This window comes from Octopus sinensis, linkage group LG11 (assembly GCF_006345805.1).
Source record: "Octopus sinensis linkage group LG11, ASM634580v1, whole genome shotgun sequence".
NCBI classification, from domain to species: domain Eukaryota; kingdom Metazoa; phylum Mollusca; class Cephalopoda; order Octopoda; family Octopodidae; genus Octopus; species Octopus sinensis.
The window spans coordinates 75,231,642-75,251,561 of record NC_043007.1 but is presented as its reverse complement, the minus strand read 5'-3'; the positions used below and the strand labels follow the sequence as shown (position 1 = coordinate 75,251,561).

Below are 19,920 nucleotides of genomic sequence, written 5' to 3'. Positions count from 1 at the left end.
GGATTACTTGAGAAGTTCTCTTATGGTATTTTCATCAGAGTTGCCCAAGCGGCAGTGTGCTTGTTCTCACTGTGGAGCTAGTCAACCTCTTCATATTTGAACTTAATGTGAGCCTCTAGAGTTTCTGTGTATGCTTCATCAAATTCTATTTTAGATGAATCTAAGTGCTTTTCAGTATTTGTAGTGGACCTAAATTGAAGTTTCTGGCCTGCTTTCTTCAAATCCTCTCTCGCCATTGTAAGCAACGAATTAGTGTCTTCTTTGGGAGCAATTCCAGTGCTATACATGTTGGTAGTTTAGGGTGTCATATACAGCACTGCAATTCTTGTCTCCAAGTCAGTCACAGGGATTACAAACCCGTTTATAATCATCATCCAGTTGTACTCCTTACATGGATAATTATGACGCTCTGTTGCTATTCATTTCTATTGGGAGATTGAGTCATAGTAAATCTTTCATTATCTGATTATACAACCATGAATGCTTCCCCTATGGATGCACTACAGTCAGTTTCTCGATACAGCTTGGTGATCTTGACTGTTGGTCTTCTAGGATTCCTCTGCTTAGCATCAATGTTAGAAGTACCATTGGCTCAGCTGAGCTCTTTTGCTGCCTCCTCATGAACTTATTGTGTATAGCAATTGAAAATTCTTTACATCGGTTAACATCACCTGGTTGATATGTTTTGCAGGATCTCTGGTTAGTCCTTTGCAGTAACTTACCTGGCATTTGCATGAAACAATTCTGCAGTCAGATTCAACACATTCAAAGAGTTGTACAAATGTGAATTTTCAATGATATTAATCCACTTCTTTCTAGTTAAGATGTAGCTTAGTTGAACAACACTGTGACAGGGACGGCTGTATATTTAGAACCAAACTTTATGGTTCTGAAATCTTGTATTAGCAAAAACAAGGCTGTGCTGTTCCATGAAGCCCTTCTAGTACTTGCCATTTATATTTGTACTTTTGTTGAAAGTGATCCGTGGGACCAGTTTTACTCTCAGCTATGGCCCATACATACATACACATGCACAACCATGTGTGTATACATGTGTCCGTGCATATATATATATATATGTATATATATATATATGTATGTATATAATTTCAAATAATTAAAAATAGAAGAGAACACACACAAATAGATGATCCAATTTTAGTACCTATCTTGGGTGGAGTCCCTGGTTTTGGTATCCAAATGTGTTACAGAGCAGAACGCAGGAAATTAATTTATATTCTGACTCAGTGTTTATCAGGAAATACAGGAGGAGATGGAAGTGAAGTTTTAGATTCACAGAAAATAATTAACCACATCTTAAAGTAGAGGGGAATCATTTAGAACCAAGTCAAAGACTGAGTAGAGTGACAATCATAAATTACATCCTAAAATATACTCTTTTTGGTCTGATATGTTAATTTTGCACTTAGTTGCTTCATCTAAAATTTCTTTATATGCTTCAAATAAATATTTTGATGTATTTTCTGTGATGGTATCAATTACATAAATAGAGATAAGTGTATTAGAAAAAATAAATGGTAATTTATAAAAAAAAAAGTATTTGATTAATCCTGTATTTTTTGTTTGGTACTATATCTGATTAAAGTGAAAAAAGTAGAATTTTTAATTTAAAAAATCTAATTTTTCTTTTGTTCATTTGAAAAATAACAGGATTAGGCTAATAAAATATTTCCTGAATGGTATAAAGCTAAAAGCCATGAAGAAAAATAAATGGAACAAAATATTTTATATTTTTTCCTAGTTGTTATTTCCTTGCATTTTATGTAATTTGACAATGAAATCAAGCTGAAAATGTATTAAAACAAGCTAAATATAAAGCCTCAAAGAATTTTTTGGAGAAAAAAATTGCCATACAAATAATAAAGCATTGGAAATATGAAGTCTGCTCATTTGTCTACAAAATAAATCAATTATTTAGTTTGCTCAACCGAGCATCAAAAACTTTGACATTCGGATGCAACTGTTGGAAAGAAAGCATAGATTCTCTTTCTTTTTGTGGAGACGGAATTTAAAATGACATCAAGAGAGTAAAGAAATAAAATATTAAACGAATATTTATGTTCAGTCATGCAATTAATTTCATGTGAAATACTTCACTGCACACGAACAAAACATAACATGTTTTAAAATCAATCTTGATAGTTCCAAAATAAGAGTAGCAGATTAACAGAAGGAAGTTAAAACGAAAATATAGAAAAAAAGTGGGGAAGCTTTTCTGCAATTTTAACAGAGCGTCCATAGTGAAAACCAAAAGTTCCCGTTTCTAACTCCATCACCATTCTCCCCATTAATATCATAGACTTCTGGAATAAGTTTGCTCCATGCGAGTGTGGGAGCCACATACACACACCTTAAATATAACCAAGTCAGTCACATCATATCAAATATATTTGGAAGTAATAACATTACGCCTCAACGAACAGACAGTCGGCTCCCCTTCCCTCCTTACCACCACATATGTTCAAGTTTTTCAAAGCAATAAATTTTCCAGGTAAACAGTATTTTTTTTTTTTTATCAGCCATGTAAAAGGATTTTTAATTACGAGAAAGGTACTGCCCCACTCTCTCACTCACTTTCTGCGAGTGTCTGTCGGTGAGTGTGAGTGCGTGTGTGTATATATACAACACAAATATATATGCATATATATACATATGTACACACACGTGTAAGGTGTATTTGTGTGTGCGCGCATATATATATGTGTGCGTGTATATGTATAATATATGTGTGTGTGTGTGCGCGCGTATATATATATATATATATATATATATATATATATATATGTGTGTGTGTGTTATAGTTAGTTTGTACCTACGAAAAAGCATTTCCCCAACTTTAATGTTGTCAACTAAAATAAACCTCAAATAAGCAAAGTGAGGAGGCGAAGTGTTGGTAAGGAATGGTGGCAACTGGTGCTTGTCAGTCGAGACAGAGACGGGAGGGCGGCTAAGCTATTGGATATTATAGGTGAAACTGAGATGAGGAATATCCTCTGGGGAGAAAGGAATGCTCTAATGTCTCTGATAAGAAGGTTAGAGAGAACTTAAACATTTTGGGGCGATTATAAGTTGAGTTAAAGTTGAAGGAAGATCGGGGGAAAATGATAATTTAATATAACCAATGCGGGAGTTGAAAGTTGCAGTAAAATGTCTTTAACGAATGTGACATCAGCGGAAAATGTAATTTTTTTCAACAAGTTGCTCGATGAAGCGAGTATTTGGCAGTGAGTTATATAGGTTGTAAAAATGATAAGGAGAACCAGTTCCAAAAAGGTGCTGCCAGGTAGTAGTCGATGCAAAGAGAAATATAGGTTCGCGAAAATATTAAAGACGAATCCATTTCATTTTAAGATAAATTTGTCTCTTTTAATTTAATAAATCACAGAATACAAGTGCTATATACTCAGAAATTAAATATAACACAAACACGAAAAAAAAGAAAAGAAAATATATAATAAAAGTTTATACTTAGGGAGCAGAAAAAAAAGGGGGTAGAGGGAGTAAAAAAATGGTTCCGAGGAAATATAAATAGAAACCGAAGTTAATTAATGTATTTCGTTTTATTACACCTGACGTAAAATATTTCTGTGGTTTTCACTGTATATGAGGAGCAACAAGATGAAGCAAGGAAGAAATAAATATAAATATATCTAATATAATAAAAGGAAACTAAGAGCTGATTGGTTTTTATGTATGACAGCCAGTAATACCCCTGGAGAGATATACACCAGGTAATTTTTACCAAATATGTCCATAGGCAGACTCAATGGAACAAACCAACAACATACATATATATCTACAGTAAAAAAAACATTAAATGTAACGTTCGTGATAAAATAAAAAAAAAAATGTAGTTTGCTTTTTTTTTTTGGCTTTTATTCTAGCGTGAATAATTATGGTAAAATTATCATTAATGAGTTTTCTTAGAGTGGAGGAGGGGGACAGTATGATGATGATGATAATAATAATACCGATGATGAGTCGTTCGCCAAAACAGGAAATAATTTACCAAATTGCCATACGGTTAGAGACTCAGGAAACGATTGAGTAATTATGATATTGATTTGGCAACTCATGCGTTAATTATATATATATGTAATTACCTGTCTTTTTCTCTATGCGTATGTATGTGTGCGTACATATATATATATATATATATATATATATATGAGAGAGAGAGAGAGGAGCATATGTATATACATATATTCATAAATTATATACATATAAATGATATAAATATATTAATTATATATAGCGCCAGTGTATACCCCTCCACCCATATATATAGATATATATACACACATACATAGAAAGAGAGAGGAGGAGGGGGAGATATGCTTCCATACATGAATCATATATTACGTGCATAATGTATGTGTAAATATTTACATTTAGGACTAAATTAGATACATATGCATACATACACACACGTACGTATATACGTATGTACATGTATGTGTGTGTGTGTATGTATATATATATGTGTGTGTATGCATATATACATATATATATATATATATATATATATATATATATATATATAATCAGCTGAGAAGCTAAGTAGTGACTCAGGGGCGTAGTTTCGTTTAAAGGCGTTTATTTTACACAAATACACACACACTTAGCAGGATTAGTATATCACTTGTAGCCACCCACAGAAAAGAAAAGCGCCCACATCGTTAAACTGCCGAGAATTATATATATTTTAAATAATGTTTTTACTAATTGCAACATGTTTCGATCTTACAACCATGAGATCTAAGTATACTGCAGTTTGAACGAAATTATGATACATACAGAGAGATAGAGAGGAGGAAGAGAGATGACGTATAAATCACAATAAAAAGACATTAAAAAATAATTTTAAATCTTTCATAATACTATTTTTTTAAATAATTATGGTACGATCATGGTTTAGTTTAAATATAATGAATAGTGCCCCGTAACGATAACCACCACCACAACAACAACAATAGAGAAGATAACTTACTTTTTGTGTTTTACACATAACACCTAGTGCTTGGACATCGTGGTTAATGTGTCTCCCTTCCTGGGCACATACATAACAAACTGGAACCTTACAGAGCTGACAGAACATACTCAGCTGTTCGTCAACATGTTCTTGGCATTTGGATTCTTTTGTTTTGTTTTTCTTTAAAAGCATTTGGCCTTGACAAGGGCTCACAAGTTTATGTTTGGCAAGCGGACCCCTAAATGGATGGCATCTTTCTCGACAAGAATCGCAATAAAACACCTCGCACTGTTCGCACATACACGCTGCATCATTGCTATCTTGTTCACAAAGCTGACATTTAATTAAATCAGAGTCTTCCGTAGTTTGTTCCTCGGAGCCGCATCCAAACTTTTCGATGATTGATTCCAGTATACTGCTTTTCGGTAAAGCCTGTACTCCATGTTCATCTAAATATATTATCTTCTTACAAACTGGACATCGGATACTGAACAGGGTTCCGGATGAAGCTTGGGAAAATATATTTCCAAACCCAAGAGATCCTATGTAGCTGTTTGGTCTACTGTTACAGATCACACCGCTGTCAGTTTCGCTGACAATACTAAGCTTGTCTATGTCGGGAAGATCTTGTTCTGATCCAACAGAAACAGCTCCCGCTTCATCTAGAACCCCGACAGTACTATTACTATTACTGTTTCCACAATTCCCTCCAGACTGCTGTCCAAACGGTGGTAGAAGTTCTTGAATTTGTACAGCACACACCATGCACAGAGAATGGAAACACGGCAACAGGACTGGATTGCAGAAATACCTCGAACACACGGGGCATTTTAGTTCTTCTTCCATTTTGGTGATTAATCACAAGATGTTTATATATATATTAGAAGATATTTTAGTCAGTGCGACATTGACATTAATTAACGTCGCCAACAATAAATGAAGAAAGCTGCTTTAAGAATGTAACCCTTCAAAAATCATGAGTGGCGAGCTTTAAGTTATTTGGTAAGATTATCCAAAAAATAACAACAATGATGGTAAATGAACGTCAGTAGCGGTAGTAGTAATCCTGGATACCTTGATTAAAGTAATACACGTACTAACTGTACCAACCACACATCGCAGGTACTTGCCTGCTTGGCTTTTGTAAGAGACAGCAGGAGTAAACATGTAAAATAAAATGAAGCTAATAATTTCAAGTCAGAAGATAATATAGATGCAGGATAGCAGATTGTGAGAGGCAGGAAGCCCAAATGAAGAAAGATGCTGGCAAGAGTTGTTGAGGTGCGGTGGGGGAGGGCGGTAATGTAAACCAAGGGTAGACAACTGTGGGTTTCATTTAAGAGTTGCCAAGCAACATCAAAATAAAAAAATAAAGTAGTTTGTACACACATACACACACACACACACACACACATATACACACAATACTATGAACAGGTATTGTATTATTTAGCGCTGATGATGAAATAATAAAAGGCGTTATTCCAATCGTTTATCAGCTATAAAATACTACATAAATAGTTGTGAGAATTTTATGAAATTGTTGACGAAGTTTAGTAAAAAATGTTATATTAACATCATTTTCAGGTGAATATGGAAATAGCTGTACGAAAATTTCCTTAATCAAACAAATGAAAAGATCAGTCTATTTATTTTTTCAATGACTTTGCATCCGTTTCCAATTATAAGAAAAGAAACATTTATCAAGTATTTCGTACTTTTTATGTTGATGAATTAATTTTTTTTTTCATTTAAAAAGGGTTGGTTTTAACAATAATCTCTGACGATAAATAAAAACAAATAATATGTCAAATCAGTGGCTACGACCGTAGCTGTTTGTAAAGTGCCAAACGTCATGATTCAGTAGAATAATTTGATTGAAATATCTTATCTAAGACTGGTGGTGGTGGGGAAATATGTCTATGATAACGATTCATCATAACAACAGGTGCCATGTAAAGCGAAAAGAAATTGAAAAAGCAGTTCCTATAGGTGTGTTTGTTTATAGTTTTATTTCCTATTCATTTTGGCTCGCAAGACATAGAAAATGTTTAACCTAAGGGTCTCTCCAACTTCTCCCACCAAGCTGTCGGCCTACACTCGTCTGATATTGACAGTGCAGATTAAAGTTGAGTTGACTTACCTCCCTTGCCTTTCTTTCTAAATTTTAAATCCCACGGGAGTTTTTGTATACTAATTGTTCGAATGATCTCAATACGTCAAAGTTTTTTCCACTCGCTGTACTACATATGTGAAACTCTAGTTCTTTGTGGCTATCTTTAAGGAGCCTGCTTCTCAAACCATATGGTTATGAGTTCAGTTACACTTCATGACACTGGGCAAGTGTTTTCTAATATGGTTCTGGGCCATAATAGAAAACACTTGCCCAAGGTGTCATGCATTGGGACTGAACTTATAGCCATATGGTTTGGGAAGCAAGGTTCTGAACGACATGTATGTATGTATATATGTATGGATGGATGGATGGATCGATCTAAGTGTATATGTGTGAATGTCTTGATATTGCATGATAGTTGTAAATGAGTATCATTGTCATACAAGCAGTGTCATTCATTTCCAATATTCTTCACAAATATGTCTGGTCAGGGGAAGATATTGCCTTGCTTGGAAAAAGATAGGGGTTGGTGACAGGAAGGGCATCCAGTCATAGGAAATTTGACTCAATAAACCTTGTCCAACATATGCAAGCATGGAAAAGAGGATGTTAAAATTATGATGATGATGAAAATGATGTATACAACTAGCTCCACTTTGTGTGTTTATATATATATATATATATGTGCATATACACACATTTATGTATGTATATAAAAATAAATCATTAGTTAAATATATTCAATGAGAATATTATATACTGAATTTATATTGAGTGCTCAATTGTATCAAACTATTAATATTATTAAAGTGTATATATATTTAATACAAGTGATATATACATATTTTTTTTTAATAATATATTATTATTAATATTAGGAAATCAATACCAAAACTTCTCAGAAAGATATACATGTGTGAAAACAGTTGTGTTAAAAATATATAAATAAATAAATATAAATATGTATTTATATTTATTTATGTATATATTTTTAAAACAATTATTTTTCACACGTGTATATCTTTCTGAGGAGTTTTGATATTGATTTCCTAATATTAATAATAATATATTATTAAAAAATAGATATGTATATAAAAATATGCTTATGTATATACATATATGCAAATATCTATTAGTCTATCTAACTCGTTGCATATGTATTAGGTGCATTCAAAAAGTATCTGACTTTATTTTTCTCAGCCAAAACTAATGCTGTATGACCAGAATCCTTTGAGTGAGAGGTCACACCACTCTTCCTGTGTATACATGAAAATCTTTGCACCATTAGGTGGCATCAGTTCCTGGTTGTTATGCATAGATTACAGACAGGTAATGTGTGCTTGTCAGAATTTTGTTTTCACTGAATGTATCAATTTTTACCCAAAGCTTGGTGATACTCAAGCTGAAACCATCAAGAAGATTCAGCAGGATTTTGGTGATGATGCCATGGGAAATACTCAGATCAAGGAGTGGTACAACTGTTTCAAACATGGCCACACCTCAGTGGAGAGTGAGGCACACTTAGGCAGGCCATCCACAAGCCGAAACAAGGAACTGATTGAAAAAGGTCTGGTGAATTATCATAGAAGACTCACATGTAACAATCCAAGAAATTGCTCACAAAGTGTGGATAAGCACAGGATCAGAGCATTCCATTTTAATGGAGGATTTATGCATGCCAGAACATGCACAAATGGTGCATGCACTTGTGGTGGAATGCAACCCTAAGATGCTGGTAGAGCAGCAGAAACAACTCTGCATGGCAGCGAGCTAGCAGAAACGTTAGTACACTGGGTGAAATGCTTAGCAGTATTTCATCTGCCGTTACGTTCTGAGTTCAAATTCCGCCGAGGTCAACTTTGCCTTTCATCCTTTCAGGGTCGATAAATTAAGTACCAGTTATGCACTGGGGCGATGTAATAGACTTAATCCCTTTGTCTGTCCTTGTTTATCCCCTCTATGTTTAGCCCCTTGTGGGCAATAAAGAAATAAGAAGCAACTCTGCATGGAAATTGTTCAGGACATGCTGAACTGTGCAAACCATGATCCAGATTTCTTGAAGACCATCATCACTGGTGATGAGATATGGGGTTTGTGGTCCCTGCTTGATGCATTTGGTCATCTTGCATGAAAATGTAAATTTGACAAGTCCACATTGTATGTCTGAAACTGACATGGCATACTGACATGAAAATTATCATGTGTGTGTACCATCTCTCACCCAAGGGATTTTGACCATGCAGCAGTGGTAGGAAAAAATAAAGTTGAATTCTTTTCGAATGCACTTCATATGTATATACTTGAATTTATGTTTATATGTATGTATATATGTATGTATGTTTGTATGTATATATGTATGTATGTTCGAATGTATGGTCAGTTTGAGTAGTTAAATCTTTTATTTGTTTCAGTCATTTGACTGTGGTCATGCTGGAGCACGCCTTTAGTTGAACAAGTCAACCCCAGGACTTATTCTTTTTAAGCCTAGTACTTATTCTATTAGTCTCTTTTGCCAAACTGCTAGGTTACAGGGACATAAACACGTCAACATCAGTTGTCAAGTGATGGTGGGGGGACAAACACAGACATATATATACAAACACACACACACATATATATATACATCTATATATATATATATATATATATATATATATATACACATATATGTATATGACAGGCTTCTTTCAGTTTCCATCTACTAAATCCACTCACAAGGCTTTGGTTGGCCCAAGGCTATAGTAAAAGACACTTGCCCATGTGGTTTGTAAGCAAGCAACTTACTACATATATATATATTTATATATATGTGTATGTGTGTGTATATATATATATATATATATATATATATTTGTGTATTGTGTGTGTGTCTTTGTGTTTATCCCCTCAGCTCACTACTTGACAACCAGTGTTGGTTTGTTTACATTCCCTTAAGATAACAGTTTAGCAAAAGAAGCTGGTAGAATAAATACCAGATTAGAAATATGTACTCAGCCCAACCATGGCCGCAGTCCAATGACTGAAACGAGTAAAATACAAGAGATATCAAACCACTACTGGTGTTATAATCTTTTGCAACATAGTGTATAAAATGCCTTTTGAGAGTTTTCTTCTTTCTTCTTCTTTTGCAGCTGTTTAATGCTTCGTTCACTTACACTTAAGTTTCCTTTCAGGCACTAGACAGGTTTCTCAGTTTATTAGTGCAAATCAGTCTTCAGAACATACATTCCTCTGTTCAGTGTAAATGTTTGTATATTTCTAACTTTCACTGGTTGATATGTTTTTGTTTTTTTCCCCCTCTTATTTGAAACTCTTAGCTATGTCAAAGCAATGGGTGGCAAGCAAGTTGTGATCCCATCAAAGTGAGATGCAGCGGGTTTGCAGGCTAGTCCCTCTGCAGGGCCTCCAATATACTCAGTATCACAGGGGCCAGTAGGCAGAAGGCCATCAGATTGGCTATGGAGGCAGCAATGTGTCAGAAAAATTCACTGTAAAAATTTTTGCTGAGGGAAAATTTACCAAAGAAAGTTTCACCATAAAGGAGCTACACAATCAAACCGTAAACTTGATAACTCATTGTAAAGAAATTACTTTTCTTTACAATGGTGGCGAGCTGGCAGAATCGTTAGCATGCTGGGCAAGATGCTTAGTGATATTTCGTCTGTCTTTATGTTCTGAGTTCAAATTCTGCCGAGGTTGACTTTGCCTTTCATCCTTTCGGGGTTGATAAATTAAGTACCAATTACACACTGGGGTCGATGTAATCGACTTAATCCCTTTGTCTGTCTTTGTTTAGCCCCTTGTGGGCAATAAAGAAATACTGCTGCTATTGCATAGGGAATTTAAACTTGCTTATCAGAAGTGAAAGTTTTTGCAAAATTGAGAGCTTAATATTATTTTTGTTATGTGTTATGCTGGGAAATATTAATATTTATACATTCTTTATATATCCATACCATTCTTTATATACAAGAGTTTATTGAGGCAGATTTTCTGAGGCCAGCTGTCCTTCCGGTTGCCAACCCTTACCTGTTTTCAAGCAAGGTAATATTTACCCATGGCCAAACATGTTCTCACAAAACATTGGAAATAAAAGACATTCAAAGACATTCATTTACCACAATCACACAATGTCAAAATGAAGAAACAAAAAAAACACACACCATATATATATATATATATACACACACACACACATGTACATACACTTGGTGACCTCATTAATGCTGTGACATGAATAAACTGCCGGCATCGGTTGTTAGTTGTCGGAGCACTGCATCCTTCAAAACTTCCATGCTTCCTGAGATTCGCCAACACTACACTTGATTTTCTCCCTCCATACACACACAAGCATGAATCTGACTCATACATTGTTCGCTTTCCAGACATTTCTACATTACTGCATGTACTTTATATGCACTTTCTGACAAGTTGTGGTGCACCTGAGCACTGTATACAATAATTTCATTATTATTTATTTTATTATAAAGCATCTGGTAAACTCTGTAAAGTGGTTGGTATTAAGAATTACATTCAATTGTAGATATCATGCCAAAGTGAACATTGTAACTTGCTATCATCCTGCAGCTCACTGGATCATGTCAAAGCGTCCAACCCATGCCAGTATGGAAATTGGACATTTGATAATGATGATGATGATGAATAGACACTGTCCACAGACATACTTAAGCAGTGAAATTACCATAAAATGAAGTTATACCTTTATTATGAATTGTTGATTTGGAATCCAGAGTGCAAAACGAAAACAACACAAAAAAGACAAAAAAAAAAAAACCCAGAATATCATTTAACATTTGCAAATGCTAATTCTAATGTTTGAGACTAAGTAAATATTAAAATTATGGAATTGTACTTGTTTGGCAGGTGAATTTATCAGAGACTATGAAACAATCACCACTTTTCTTGAGATGTTAAAATTTTTGGCACAATTCCAATGCTGTAAAAGTGACCAAGTTGTATATAGAAAGTGAATTTGACAGTTTTTGTGTTTTTGATGCCTAAAAATGTTTTTTCTATACTGTAATTGCTAAATATTAATAATAATGCACCAATTCCACTTTACCTTAAAAGCTTTTAGTTTAATGAAATCCTTCATTTTTGTCAGAAGTAAGGGATGGGCGGAATTGGTCAACTACTGCCATTTTTTCTTTTTCATTTCTCTTCTGTAGATTCTTATAGAACTTTGTCAGTGGGTGGTTTCAAATTTAAGACAATTCTCCTAAATGCAAAGGTCAAGGGGTACTCCTGCTTTAGTGAAAGCTATCTAGGCATATTCAATGTTTGCAATATTTCTTTTATAAAGTATGGCTTCTTCAGAATTTACCTTGTATTTCAAATTGAAAATATAAATTTTTGTTAGCTTAACAAAATGCTAAGCAATGCTACAATATTTCAAAGTTTTATATCTTCACCTAACATTTTTAGCTCTCTCCAATAAACTGCTGAGCTTTTTTAGAATAATAAATAAATGAGAGAATGTTGTCACTGGATGGCATATAAATCTATTTTATATTAACTTCCCTTTAAAATTAGTACTTCAAAAGCTTAGTATAAGAAGATGTTATTTGCTTGAAAAGTTCATATTGGATGTAATCAAAATCTTTCAAATTTTGGCACAAAGCTAGCAATTTTAGGAAGAGGATTAGTTGATTACATTGATCCCAGCGCTTAACTGGTACTTAATATATTGATCCTGAAAGGATGAAATGTGAAGTTGACCTTGGTGGAATTTGAACTCGAAACATTAAGAGCTGATGCAAAGCATTTTGCCCAGCATGCCAAAAATATTGCCAGCTTACCACCTTAACCAAATTAGAAACTAATTAATGTTTAACTCTTCTATGACTAACAGAAGAATTTTATTCAAAAAATGTATATATAAAGGAAAATTCCTGAAAAATGACTCGAGAAAAATGAGGGAGAAATATTTAGGTTAAAGTAAGTAAAGTGTCATAGCTAACTCCATGTAAAATAATATAAATTAAGGGGAAGATATCAAGTCTTGTGACAGGAAGACGAAGTAAGACCAAAGTAGGATAAGTATTAATAACCCCCCCCCCCAAAAAAAAAAGACTAATTGCAAATGAATCAATATTTATCTAGTTTTAAATGGCGCATAAAAGGTAAAGGAAGTAAAAAAATTCTAGCTTGTGTATAGTTAGACTTCTAAAATAAATAAACAAACAAACATACACATATGTATCTGTGGTTATTATTCTTTTACATGAAGGGTTGTGACAGGGACTTCGAAGTTTCAGTCAGCCAGCCTTTGTGAAACTGTTTGATGCATCTTCAAAATCAGTTTCACCATTCTTCTTGTAAATGTATAATAATAATTTAGTACTCTATGAAAAGTATTGAGTAATTCTTCAGTTTAATAAGACAGACATTAATATATATATATATATATATATATATATATATATATATATACACACACATGTCTGCTTTCCATGGGTTGAATGGTTTGACTAAGGACTGGCAAGCCAGAAGGCTGCACCAGAGTGTAGTGGGTGCTTTTATGTGCCATCAGCATAAGGGCCAGTCAGGCAGTACTTGCAAAGACCATGCTCAAAAGGTGTTTTTTACGTACCACCTGCACAGGAGCCAGTCCGGCAGCACTGGCAATGATTACACCTGAATGTTGTTTTTCATGTGCCAGTAAGGTGACGCTGTCAATGATCATGCTCAAATGGTGCTTTTTACGTGCCACTGGCATGGGAGCCAGTCAGCGGCCCTGGCAACAATCATATTTGGATGGTGTTCTTAACGTTCCACTGGCACAAGTGCCAATCAGGCAGTACTGACATCGGCCATGTCAGCAATTTGGATTTTACTTGCCTCAACAGGCCATTGCAAGCAAAGTTTATTGTCCAATGATTGAAGGGTACTCATAAGTGGGCTGGTTATACACCACTGGCATAGGCCATGGGTTATGGTCTCACTTCGCTTGTCGGGTCTTCTCAAGCACAGCATATCTCCAAAGGTCTTGGTCACTAGTCATTGCTTCAGTGAAGCCCAATGTTTGAAGGTTGTGCTTCACTACCTCATCCCAGGTTTTCCTGGGTCTACCTCTTCCACAGGTTCCCTCAACTGCAAGTGTGCAACACATTTTCATACAGCTGTTCTCATCCATTCACAACACATGACCATATCAGTGCAGTCGTCTCTCTTGCACACCACAACTGATGCTTCTTAGGTCCAACTTTTCTCTCAGGGCGCTTACACTCTGTCATGTATGTACACTGATATTACACGTCCAGCAGAAAATACTGGCTTCATTCCTTGCAAGATTATGCATGTCCTCAGCAGTCACAGCTCATGTTTCACTGCCATGTAGCATGGCTGTTCGTACACGTGCGTCATACAGTCTACCTTTTATTCCGAGCAAGAGGCCCTTTGTCACCAGCAGAGGTAGGAGTTCTCTGAACTTTGTCCAGGCTATTCTTATTCTAGCAGCTACACTTTCAGAGATTCAATCCCCGCTGCTGACTTGGTCACCTAGGTAACAGAAGCTATTAACTGCTTGTAGTTTTTCTCCCTGGAATGTGACAGAAGCTATTCTCTGCACATTTTCAGTGTTTATTGCTCCTGAGCATTTATCACATACAAAAACTGTGTGCATGTACATGTGTATGTGAGCGTGTTTGTGTGTCTGTGTATCCTCTCATTGCTTAACAATTGGCATTTTGCTTACATCCCTGTGACCTAGCTGTTCAGCAAAGGAGACTGACAGAATAAGAACCAGACTTTAAAAACATTAAAAAAAAGAAGTACTTGGGTTGTTCTATTTGAGTAAACCTGTCAAGGTGGTGCCCCAACATTGCCACAGACTGAAGCAAGTGATGGCCAAAAAAAAAAAGAATTATTTATTATCCAAGCTGTATAACCAATGACTCACACCTTCTTATTCAACAGACTGTGAAGTTACAACAAATCACCTGTGATGTGATGTGAAGCCATGTTATATTGTACTATGAATTTTCTACCTTCTTCATTTAGTTTTTTTTTTTTTTTACTTATTTCACAAATCCACTAGTAATACTTTCAAACATCATGTGACTGACAAACAACTGGATGTTGTTATACATCGCTGGTCACAATACACTTTGTGTTATTTTAGCTTTCAAATGATGCCACCCCACTGGCTTAGCAAACAGGCCAACATTCCCCTTGACTGAAAGCTAGACTGTTGCAGGGTTACCTATTTACAGCTGAGTGGACAGGAGTCACATGAAATGAAGTATTTTGCTGAGGAACATAATGCACTGCTCAATCTGGGAATTGAATCCACAATCAGGTGATTGTGATTGCGACACTGTAACCATTAGGCCATTCATACATACATATATACATACTAGTATTTAGTTACTTTTAACAAATACTAGCAGTATCACCCTGCGTTGCTTGGGTTTGTTTTGACCCTTTAAAATTGAAATTCTTGAAAAGTAAAAATTTTGCATTATGTAGCTTGTTATTCTCTTTAAGTGAACATTTTTCTGGTTGAAATACACCGAAAAATGACGACACAGCAGTAAAAAAAATCGTAAAAAGTAGGGATTTTCATAGAAAAAAAGCACCTTTTGATGTAAATAATTTTTGGTCTTAACATAGTCCGATTTGAATTTTTTCTTCTATGGAAGGAAGAGCCAGCCTTCTTGTATCATACTCTCAATTTTGGTCAACTTGCGCCGCAGGGTCTCGGAGGAGACAGTGTTAGTTGAAGGCTACCAAACCTGCCACACACAGACAACTTCAGCTTTATACATATAGAGATTTCTATCTCTATATTTATGTATTTTTAAAATTGCAGGGTGACTGACTGCTTAAGGTGATGACTATTTAAGTGAAATCTTGTTACATCAAAAGAAAAAAAAAGACCATAAGTCATTAGGTAAGGTAATTACTCAGATAATATTTATTTTTGCACGTCTTAGTTGACAGCTATGCTGACATTAGGGGTGAGTTAATTATCTGGTATTGACAAGTTGTGACTTTACAGTATGAAATATGAGATGTTCAGGTGTCAACTTTGTTTAATCATAGACTTTTTACACAACCAATCCTGGCAAGAAAAACAAACAGAAGCAGAGGTGTCAGATATTTTAGAGGAGGCATTTGTCTCATTACAGCAGTTGATATTAAGGCTAAATAAGAGTTTAATACATCTGAGTTTGTAGGACTAAAATAAAATATAGCAGTGGGAATGTTATGCTTAGCAAGGGCCTCCTTCTTATTAACAAATGGTACCAAAATACCCACATTATGTATCTCAAGAAAGTGAATTGGCATTTAGCCAAACTATACATGCTTGCTAAGCCTACTAGAAATACTAACAAACCCCAAACCCCCTTTTTTTCCTTCTGGTTCAGAAAATGTTAAAAAAAAAAAAAGAAAAAAAAAGAAAAAAGGGACACATAAGATTATGTTGTCCTAGATAGACTGTGCCAGAAAAAGAAGATGAGATGACTGGTTGGAATGTTCTCAATAACCTTATATCTTTTATTTGTTTCAGTCATTGAATTGTGGCCATGCTGGGGCACTGTTTTGAAAAGATTTGGTTGAACAAATCTACCACAGTAAATGTTTTTAATGATGTCTGATACTTATTGTATTAGTCTCTTTTGCCAAACTGCTATGTCAAGGGGACATAAACAAACTAGCACTGGCTGTTAAGCCATGATGGACAACAAACACAAACACACACATAATATTTTTCAACACATATATATATTCTTTTAGTTGTTTCAGTAATTTAACTGTGGCCATGCTGAAGCACTACTTTTTAAGGGTTTTAGTTGAAGAAATTGACTTCATGACTTATTCTTTGTAAGCCTAGTACTTATTCTATTGGTCTCTTAGTCCAAACTACTAAGTTACGGGTACGTAAAAACACCAACATGGGTTGTCAAGTGGTGATGGTGAGTCAAACACAGGCACACATAAATATACACACACACACACACATATATATGCATATATATAAATATATATGTATATGCAAATGCATATATATATATGCATATATATATATATATGCATATATATATATATATATATATATATATATATAATATACTAGCAGTATCACCCAGCGTTGCTCGGGTTTGTAAGGGAAATAACTATATAAGCATTTTTAGAGAGTTACTTCCCTTATAGATGCCAATTCGGGCTTTCTTAGCCATTTCTGTTTTGGTGTCTTCAAGCCATGAAGTCGTTGTTCTAAAAGAACGCTGGTCTCCTTGACAACGCATTACGACGTTGATTTCCTTAAACTCCCTTCCCCACAGCTTCACAAGGGAGGGAAGAAGGGGGAGAAGCAAACACAGGTGCAGGTGTTTGAGCGTGGACGCCACTCCGCCGCCATCGACACACGAAAAATTATGCATTAAAATGGAATAAAAAATGATGTTAAATTATTTTTAAAATCGTAGACTCATCGTAGATGCGCGCTAATAGCCAGACGGCTCGATATTAATCACGACTATAAGATACCCGAATTTGGTTAAACTGCACCGCAAAATGTGGGAGGAGTAGGAATCTAAATCGAAGGGGACAGACACTCACACAACTACGTTTTATATATATAGATATATATGCAGATATATATATATAATATATATATATATATATATATATATATATATATACATATGCATATATATATATATATGCATATATATATATATATATATATATATATATATACATATGCATATATATATATATATATATATGTATATATATATATATATACTAGCACTATGACTCAGCGTTGTTGGGTTATAGTGCTAGTGCATGCATATACAGCTGCGTGCGTGCGCACATATACGCGAGTACTGTCCAAATCTCCGACCAATCACATACAGCTAGCTGGCATTCAATTGGCGTATCAAGTTTTGGGCATTTTGATTGCATTTTGGATAGAAAATTCACAAAAAAGTTACTTCTATTGATTTTTTAATGGCTTTGCGGGGTGACTGGGGAAATGTAAAGATGTGCACGACCACCCTTGGACGGTTTTGAAAGTGACCATAGAAAGTGTGAGCTCTCTAACTGAAAAATTGTGGATTTGTATAAAGGGCACACACACAGACATTTTGCCATTTATATATATATACTAGCAGAATTGCGTGGCGTTGCTCGGGGCTGAATTGCTTGAAAGTACTGTTAATGATTGCACTGAATTATGATGATTATTCAGGCAAATATTGATATAAGTTTACGGTGGGAGATAAGGACTTAACGATCAAACGAGTGCCATTGCATTGTTTTGGGGGAACCAAATTTCTGATGAGCATTATAGGGGCACCAACTTTAAGTTTGAGAATGTGTGGTGGTAGTCCGGGGTGCTCAAAGGAATTGAGTACCTCTATTGGATAGTTGATGACGTCCTCTGGGTCAGGAGTTGTATCGATAGACTGATATACATAGACTTCCCCAGGAATGAGTTTTAGCATTTCATCATTAATATGGTGAACAGTTTTATTCCTCGGGGCCAGTATAGCCTTTGGCCAATCCAATTCATATTCTGATAATTAGCTTGTAGATCTGGGAACACTGCATCTCTGAGATCAGAAGGTGTCTTAACAATGGTACAAATGGAATTGATGGCAATATTACCATTTTCATCCCCTGGTATTTTGCCTTCGCCAAGTGCAAGGAGGGTGTGAGGAAATGCTGCTGATGTGATATTACGTTGCATATGAGCACGCATATTGGTGTGAAGTTTGAGAGTTACTTCCCTTTATTTAAAAAAAATGCATTAAAATGGAAAAAAATGATGGTAAATTATTTGTAAAATCGTAGACTCACCGTAGACGTGCGCTAATACCCAGAAGGGCTCGATATGAATAACGACTATAAGATACCCGCTTTTGGTTAAACTGCATCGCAAAATGTGGGAGTAGTTAGGAATCTAAATCGGAGTAGACAGACACACAACTTCACTCTTATATAAAGATCTTTCTGCTACTTGGATATACTTTAGATCTTATATTCGTCCTAAAAAACTTTGTATGGATTGAATGGTTACCTCAATGGAAATATATACACGCACATTATACATACATGTGTGTATAGATGTATATATAAATACATTTAAATATCTATATACACTTTTGGGCAATCTTTCTGTTTCTTAGAGATAACTTTAGATCTTATTTTCGTCCTAAAAAACTTTGTATGGAGTGAATGGTTATCTCTATGGAAATATATACACACACGTTATACATACATGTGTGCATAGATGAATATATAAATACATTTATATATCTATATACACTTTTGGGCGATCTTTCCGCTACTTGGATATACTTTAGATCTTATATTCGTCCTAAATAACTTTGTATGGAATGAATGGTTACCTCTATGGAAATATATACACACACATTATACATACATCTGTGTATAGATGAATATATAAATACATTTAAATATCTATATACACTTTTGGGCGATCTTTCTGCTACTTGGATATACTTTAGATCTTATATTCGTCCTAAAAAACTTTGTATGAATTGAAAAAGAAAATGAATTGAAATTTTTAAGAAAGGAATTTGTTTACATACATGTGTGAAATGGCAAATGTTTGTGCAGTTGTCCGAAATGGAACCAGGGTAAATGTGTGGAACTGATGTATTATAATGAAAGTCCTTCTTGTTGTGAATATAATTTGATTAATATGAACTGAAAACCAGTGGTGTAGCATATAAGACCTAGGGATCTTCTAGCAAAAAGGATGACCAGTCTGACTGGCTCATCCCTGTCACACACACACACACTCACACAC

General features: G+C 34.9%; 1 protein-coding gene across 1 annotated transcript in view; it reads right to left on the bottom strand.

Annotated features, from left to right (window-relative positions):
- Positions 1–6,306, bottom strand: part of LOC115217514 (E3 ubiquitin-protein ligase TRIM9-like) — a 62,652-nt gene extending 56,346 nt beyond the window's left edge. Inside the window, exon 1 of the mRNA XM_029787237.2 lies at positions 5,012–6,306. Within this exon, the coding sequence (XP_029643097.1) occupies positions 5,012–5,839 (828 nt within the window). The 5' untranslated portion in view covers positions 5,840–6,306. The remainder of the gene's footprint in view (positions 1–5,011) is intronic.
- Positions 6,307–19,920: the final 13,614 nt, after the last annotated feature.